Source organism: Otolemur garnettii, unplaced genomic scaffold (genome assembly GCF_000181295.1).
Source record: "Otolemur garnettii isolate 467f Iridium unplaced genomic scaffold, OtoGar3 scaffold00005, whole genome shotgun sequence".
Classification (NCBI taxonomy): Eukaryota; Metazoa; Chordata; class Mammalia; order Primates; family Galagidae; genus Otolemur; species Otolemur garnettii.
The window spans coordinates 36,872,107-36,880,373 of NW_003852400.1; the positions used below are offsets into that span (position 1 = coordinate 36,872,107).

At 35.0% G+C, this 8,267-nt stretch overlaps 1 protein-coding gene across 2 annotated transcripts in view; it reads left to right on the plus strand.

Moving 5' to 3' along the window:
- The window catches only part of ERCC8 (ERCC excision repair 8, CSA ubiquitin ligase complex subunit), a 63,180-nt gene that overhangs the window by 43,438 nt on the left and 11,475 nt on the right, over window positions 1-8,267 (plus strand). For both annotated transcript variants that reach the window (XM_003782738.3, XM_023519450.1), the window contains one exon: window positions 4,063-4,260. In XM_003782738.3, the coding sequence (XP_003782786.1) occupies window positions 4,063-4,260 (198 nt within the window). The remainder of the gene's footprint in view (window positions 1-4,062; window positions 4,261-8,267) is intronic.

Genomic DNA, 8,267 nt, shown 5'->3' on the forward strand with positions numbered 1-8,267 from the left:
GGCACTCTACCCAGGGGGACAGCTTGAGGCTCTGTCTCAAAAAAAAAAAAAAGAATGTTAAAGCAAATGTTCCATGCAGGTAAGAAGAGTGTTTATTTTGCAACTATTGGATATAATGTTTTTTTACATATCTATTAGGTACATGAATGCAGTTTAAATCTGATGTCTCTTTATTGATATTGTCTGGGTGATCTGTCCATTGCCGAAAGTGGAATGTTGAAGTCTCCTACTGTTATTGTATTGTAGTCTCTCTCTCCCTTCAGATCTATTGATATTTACTTTTATACTTATTTAAGTGCTCCAATATTGGGAGCATACATATTTATAACTGTTACATATATTTACTGAATTGGCTCTTTTATCAATATATAATGACCTTTGTCTCATTGACAGGTTTGGATTTAAAATCTATTTTATCTGGTATAAGTATAGCTACTTCTTTTCTCTTTGGTTTCTATTTGCATGGAATGTTTTTTTCCATCCCTTTACTTTCATTCTATGTGTGCCTTTAGAGGTGAAAGGAATCATTTTGTTTTGACAGTATGTTTTGATTTTCTGCTGTTTATTTTTAGTGTATCTACTATAGGGTTTATATGTTGTGATTACCAAGAGGCTTATAAAAACCATAGCTATAACAGCTTTTTAAAGCTGATAACGAATTTACTTTGATTATAAGAGGAAAAAAACTACACTTTGGTAACTCCACTCCCCTTCCCTATTTTTGGTGTCACAGCTTACATCTTTTTATGTTGCACATACCTTGACAAATTATTTTAGTCATTATTACAGTATTATTCTGAATTTGCCTGTGTACTTACTTTTACAAATCAGTTTTATTCTTTAGGATGTTCTTGTGTTGCTCATTAGCATTCTTTTCTTTCAGCTTGAAGACTTCCCTTAGCATTTCTTGTAAAACAGGTCTGGTGATGATGAACTCTCTCAGTTTTTATCTTCCTTTCATTCCTTTTTTCCCTTTTCTTCTTCTTCCTCTTCCTCCTCTGCCTTCTCCTCCTCTTCTTTTTTCTCTAGCCAAGTGACCTGGATGAAATTACTTAGCCTTTCTAAATGTTTTCTTCTAATATAATAATGCCTATCTTGGCTGGGCAAGGTGGCTCGTGCCTGTAATCCTAGCACTTTGTGAGGTAGAGGCAAGAGGATTGGTTGAGGCCAGCAGTTCAAGACTAGCCTGAGCAAGAGGAGACCTACAAAAATTAAAAAATATAGAAGAACTAGCTGGACTTGGTGGTGTGTGCCTATAGTCCCTAGCTACTTGAGAGACTGAGATAAGAGGATTGCTTGGGCCCAAGAGTTATAGGTTGCAGTGAGTAATATGACACCACTGTCCTCTAGCGCAGGCAATAGTGTGAGACCCTGCATGAAAAAGAAAATAAAAATATGGTGACACTTGTGGCTCAAAAGGATAGGGCGCTAGTCCCATATGCCAGAAGTGGCGGGTTCAAACCCAGCCCTGGCCAAAAACTGCAAAAAAAATGAAAATAAAAATAAAGAAAATAAAAATATTATCCATCTCATCATATTATTTTGAGTATTACATGAACAAATACATGTAAAACACTTTGCACATTATCTGGCACAGAAATAGTTGACATTTAGTAAATGTGTGATAATTATTAATTGTTGTGCTGATTGTTGTTTTACAATAAAATGAGTTGCCTTGTTATTGAATCTCTGCGTCACTCTGTTCACTTAGTGACTAGATATGTATCTTGCCTGGGGCAACAAAAGGTACTCATTTAAGATAGGAAATTATATTTGTCATTATCCTGTCCTCACCAAATCATCCTCCCCCAAATGTTTTCAAAGCCTGCCTTAAATACCACCTTTAAGACATCATTGCCAAAAGTAGCCTGTTCTTCAAATCCTTTCAAAATAATGTATAACATGCCACTTATTCATATTGCTCTTTATGGTAAACATTTCTGTTCATAAAATGGGGTCCTTAGATATTGACCTATTAAATGTGTGACACTTAATAAATTATCGATTCCTCCCTTCCTTAATTTTTTATTTGAACTTCATTACATTGACATTGAATATATATTGATAGTCTTTGAGTCTACAAGTGATCTGGTCACAGCAGGAATTTAAAAAGATTAGCATGACATTAAGTTGCAGGAGAGATTAGAGGAACAAAGCCTAAGCCAGCAGTTCTCAACCTGTGGGTGGAGCCCCACAGGGACTGTATTAAAGGGCTGCAGCATGAGGAAGGTTGAGAACCACTGGCGTAAGCACAAAGACAGAAGTTAATAAGCTTGTTCAAACATATTTCATTCAACACTTTCCAATTCCTATTTGGAAAAGAATCTGGTATAGGCTATATATCAGTTTTGTAGCTGGGTGTTCTGATAAACAGATGTGAATAAGGCTGTCGCAGTCTAGCAGTTTATAATTTCTCCAGGGGTATCAGAGAATTACTAATTGAGAAGCGTTTTGTGTTTTTTCTTTACACACATGCTCCCCTATCATCCCACAAATTTTTGCATGTATAGGATCAAAAGACACAATTGAATTTTATATTTTTAAACATGTGTATAAAATAATAAATCTAGGAACTTACTGAGAACTTTATTCCAGGTGCTCTTATGCTCATTACTTAATTTACTTTTTCACAGTAACTCTATGGGTAAATTATGTTGTTTCATTTAACAGAAAAAAGAATGAAACTTGGCAGTTAAATCATTACTCGTAAGAGGCAAAAAAATAAAAAGTAGGTTTTAAAACTTTAGTCTACTGAATGAAGGTTTAACATTTAATCCCCTACACTCCTGAAGTAGCTAACTGCCTGTGTCCATTTCTGGCACATGTTGACCTGATGGGAAAGTAAACCAAATGTAGTATCCACAGATTATCAGCATATATTCATTTTTGACTCAGTGTTTCTATTTCTATATATGCACACACTCCCTAACCTTTAGGAAAAAGGCAATCACCATTTAAATTCTAGTATTAGCCATGGGGAAGGAGGTTCTAGGTTTATAGATTATCTAGGGATCTTGTAAAATGAAGATTCTTTTTCAGTAGGATTGGGGCGGGGCCTAGAAATCTGCACGTCTAACTATCCAGGTGGTGCTCACACTGCTGGGCTTGCATACTCCACCTTTGTAGTACAAGTGCAGAATTTTCAGTTTTTCCCAAATACATAATTATTTCTGTAAAGCTGAAATTACAGTATACAGTTTACATACTGTTTGTGTTCTGTACTTTTTTACATTTAGCCTTTATCCCTATTTTCTGCATAATTTTCATAATTATGATTTATGTAAACTGTAGTTAATATGTACATATAATATTATTAGGACTATCCATCTATTCTCAGTCGTTTATCCATTCTAGGTAATGCTACATTGAATACCTCTGGGCATATAGTTTTTTGCTATTTAATTATTTCCTTAAGGTAAATTCCCATGAGTAATTAATTATTAGGTCAAGGAGTAAGAATATCTTTATTGTTTAATGGATACAATTTGGCAAGATGAAAAAAAGAGCTCTGGAGATGGACAGTGGTAATGATTGCACACAATATGAATGTACTTGATGCCACTGAAATGTACATTTAGAAATCTGAAGATTAAAACATTTATTAAGTAAAAAGAATAGAAGGCTATACATTCCCTCAAACAAAAGAATATCATTCTTTTGAAGAGAATAGTAGCATAGTAAACTATTAGGCCTTTTATAACCAAATTATAGTGCCACCAACGTATTTATCTCACTTGTACCAAGATTGAATGGCTTACATTTCTTAAAGTTTTTACTAAATGGTGAAACTCTTCAAAGTTGTCTTAATCCATATTTTTATTTCCACTAGGATTGAAATGTAAATAATTGCCCTTTGATTTTTTTTCTATTTGTATTAATTTTTATGTGAAATGTATATTCATGTTATTGGCTCTTGTTTCTATTAAGACACTGAACATTCTCCTTAAATTTAAAAGATCTCTATTTATAGTAAAATATTTGAAGTAAGTATTTGTCCTAGTCTTTGTTGTGTTTTTAATTCAGAATTAAGAAATTAGTAACTTTATGATTTTAATCCCACAGGTCAACTATGGAAAAGTTTATAATGACAGCAGGAAAGGATTGAAATTCACTGTCTCCTGTGGCTGCAGTTCAGAATTTGTTTTTATACCATATGGTAGCACCATTGCTGTTTATACAGTTTACTCGGGAGAACAGATAACTATGCTTAAGGGACATTATAAAAGTGTTGACTGCTGCGTATTTCAATCTAATTTCCAGGTAAGAGTGATGCTTAAGGGAATTTAAAATGTCAAGTAGCTAGCTTGCCAGACTAGTTTTATATAAGACTAGATTATGATTTCATTCTGAGGAGTTATACTTTTAATCCACATTTGAGCTATGATTTATTCACTGGAGGATAATGCTGCCTAGGTTCTTAAATGCCATAGGGTATATGAATGAGTCAACACAATACTGTGCGACTTCACTGGAAGAAACTTTCTTTTGCATATGGACTCTATTTATCTAGCAGTTGAAAATCTGTGGTGCATTCAAATAATTTCTTGGCAAACAATCTTTTGGTTAAAAGTGAAATGTAAGTGTTTAATCTCAAAATTGTGTTTGTGTGTCTTGGTTCATATATGTGTGGGTGTTATATAAAATTTTGTTTATTTCTTCCTTATTTTCTGTCAATGGCTAACAAGGGTATGCTTTTGAAGTTAATACACAGACAATTTTTCAAATACCTATGACTTTGTTTGTTTAACATCCTCACCCTTCTCTTCCATGTTACCCATGGAACAGTTGGTTCCCCTTGCCCCCACCCCTGGAGAGATCTATGCACAAATTGTCTCATATGCTCCTTTAAATGAGTCTAATACAGCAAGATGGTTGGTATTTTGCCTGTTTTTTATTTTTTATTTTTATTTTTTAGAGACAGAGTCTCACTTTGTCACCCTTGTTAGAGTGCCATAGCATCACAGCTCACAGCAACCTCCAGCTCTTAGGCTTGGGTGATTCTCTTGTCTCAGCCTCCAGAGTAGCTGGGATCACAGGTGCCCGCTACAATGCCTGGCTATTTTTTTGTTAGAGTTTGGCTGGGGCTGTTGCCCTACTCACCGAGCCACAGGCGCCACCCTTTGCCTGTTGTTTAGATAAGGAAAATGAAGCTTATAAAAGTTAAATACTGACAGAATGAAAATTATAGCTAATTAGAGATTTAAGGGACTTTAATGATCATTAATGAAGCTCCCATTAATTTATTTGTTAATACTGATTACCTAATTTGTGCCCAACACTGTGCTATAAGACATATAGGCCTGATTTTTTCGACAATACATACCAATATGGCGATATCCATGACTAAAATATTCAGATACTTAGAACACTTATCGTGCTGGTTGGTAAACAGCTGCCACACCAAGCCTCTCAACTGATTTCCAGCCTTAACCCCTTCCCTGGGATCTCTTATATTTCATCTTAACCCATCCACTAAAGGGGACTTTGGGGATCCTGCTGTAGCTCTATGGTCAGTATCTCTCCTGATTAGTCCGTATCCTACTGTACAAGATGTTAAACATTTTTCATGTTTCTTTGGAGAGAAAAAAGCCAAAGCAATAGAGGTGACCTGACTTGCTTCATTTAATCTGCAGAGAGTTATTTACAAAGCACAATTCTCTATTCAAAGAAATCCCTGCATAACTTCCTTCTTTTCTTGTCCAAAGTCACTTAGAGACGCAGCTAAGATGTTAACCCAAGTATTTTGACTACACATTATTGCTTCCTACCAAATTGGAACTTCCTAATACGTCTGCCTACAATGGATTGAAATTGTGCCAAGATACTAATTTTTCTCAGTCCCTAGAATAGCTGAGATAGCCAGAGGCCTGGGGTCAGTTACTGACAACTGACAAATACCACTTTCGTATGTGCTATGAACTAGCAAAAATTTTAATCACATCAGAAAGCTCTTAACTTTTATCCCATTTTACTTGTTATGATTCTGAAAAGGAAAATAATTATAAATCTCAAAATGATAAAACTTTTGCTGTAAAACCTTTTTGCAAATTAAATATTACATTCAACTATTTGGAAGTAAAATATGGGAATTCTATCATAAATGTAAAAATCTGACAAGATATAATCAACATCAAAATAAATGATAGTAATAGATATTTCTTATTTATACTAGCATGAATTCATGCTAGTGTAAGTAAATTGATAAAAATTTAATGAAGAATGAGATATTTGTGTGGTCTCAAAGTATCACCCTACAAAATATTAAGTATAAAGGTAAAAACAGTGATCTTACTCTGACAAAGCCTGGCATATATCACCTAAATCAAATGATCAAAGTTAACAACCCATTTATGTGACATCGCTGCTGTGACATTCGTGGCAAAATTGAGTCACCCATATTTAATCATGACAAGCCAAATTTGGGAGATATTTTACAAAATAAGTGGTGGCGTCTTCAAAATTGTCAAAGTCTGGAAAACCAAAGAAAGACTGAAGAACCATTTCAGATTGAAAACTAAAAAGACATGACAAAGTATATAGTGCTTGATTTTTTTTTTTTTTTTGAGACAGAGCCTCAAGCTGTCCCCCTGGGTAGAGTGCTGTGGCATTACAGCTCACAGCAACCTCCAACTCCTGGGCTCAAGCGAGTCTCCTGCCTCCGCCTCCCAAGTAGCTGGGACCACAGGCGCCCGCCACAACGCCCGGCCATTTTTTGGTTGCAGCCATCATTGTTGTTTGGCAGGCCCAGGCTGGGGATACGAACCCACCACCTTAGGTGTACGTGGCTGGCGCCTTAGCCTGTTGAGCTATAGGCGCCGAGCCTAGTGCTTGATTTTTAACTGGACTCTTTGTACAAAGAACAGCATTGAGACAATTGGTGAAACTGGAATGGGGTCGAAGAATTAGAAGAGACAGTGGTAATAATGTGACTTTTCTGATTTTGTTGGTTACATTGTAATTATATAGAAAAGTGCCCTTGTTTGTAGGAAGTATACACTGAGTTATTCAAAAGTGACAATGGCCTCATGTTGGCAACTTAGGAAGGAGAAAAATTCTGTTTTCCTGCACTTGTAACTTAAGTTTTGAAACTATTTTGTAAGAAAATCTAATTCCTGAAGTGAACCCCTACAGCTACCTCAAATGTGTCATATCTTCTTAATTCAAAAACCTCTAAGTATTCTTTATTAGTCATTCAAATTTAAGTGCTGCCTTTTGAAATCCTTGTTGAACATCCACAAAATATCCTTTAACACTCATTGTGTTAGCATTTATCATGAATTGACTTATAAGCTTATCTCACCAAGTTATCTCAGATATATCTCTTGCTTTCTCAGGGAAACTAGTCGAGGGCAATAAACACCTGAACATGTTTTTGCATCATCCATAGTTAGTGTAACCATATATTCTAGATTTTGTAATACAATCAGTAAAATTTTATTTTACTTAGGAAATTTGATAATGTGTATCTAATTTAGTTTAATTTTTATTAATTTAACTTTATATTTTCTCTTTCCCCAACCCTGACTTAAATAAACAATACTAATTTTGCCATGCCTTAAAATGTTTTTGATATGTACAATAGTAAAAATAAATAATCACATAGCAGAACAGAGATAAAAAGTGTATATTAGATATAATGGTCAGAAATACAGAAATATATTTGTGAGGAAAAAAGTCATTTAGGGTTTTTATAACCACTTAACAGTTTAGTTTTAGCCCTTTTTTCATTTGCACAATAATTTATTATTACCATCTTTATCGACCTACTGTATTGCCCTGTTTGATATTGTTTTTTTCCCTTGACACTGGGGATTTGGTTTATATTGTTTTCTTTTCTCTTGACATGAGTATTTTCATTAAGTATTGTCATACATTATGTGTCATTAAGTATTCTTCAAAACAATTTTAATGGCGATATAATGTTCCATTGTGTGACTACAGCATTAATTTATTAATAATCATTTTTCCATTATCGGATAGTTGTTTTTATTTTTGTTATATTACAATGAATTATATGTGTGACATCATAACATGTAGAAAAGCATACAAAAACTTTTGAGGCTCAGCGCCTGTGGCTCAAGCGGCTAAGGCGCCAGCCACATACACCTAAGGTGGTGGGTTTGAATCTCCAGCCCAGGCCCGCCAAACAACAATGATGGCTGCAACCAAATAATGGCCAGGCGTTGTGGCAGGTGCCTGTAGTCCCAGCTACTTGGGAGGCTGAGGCAGGAGACTCGCTTGAGCCCAGGAGTTGGAGGTTGCTGTGA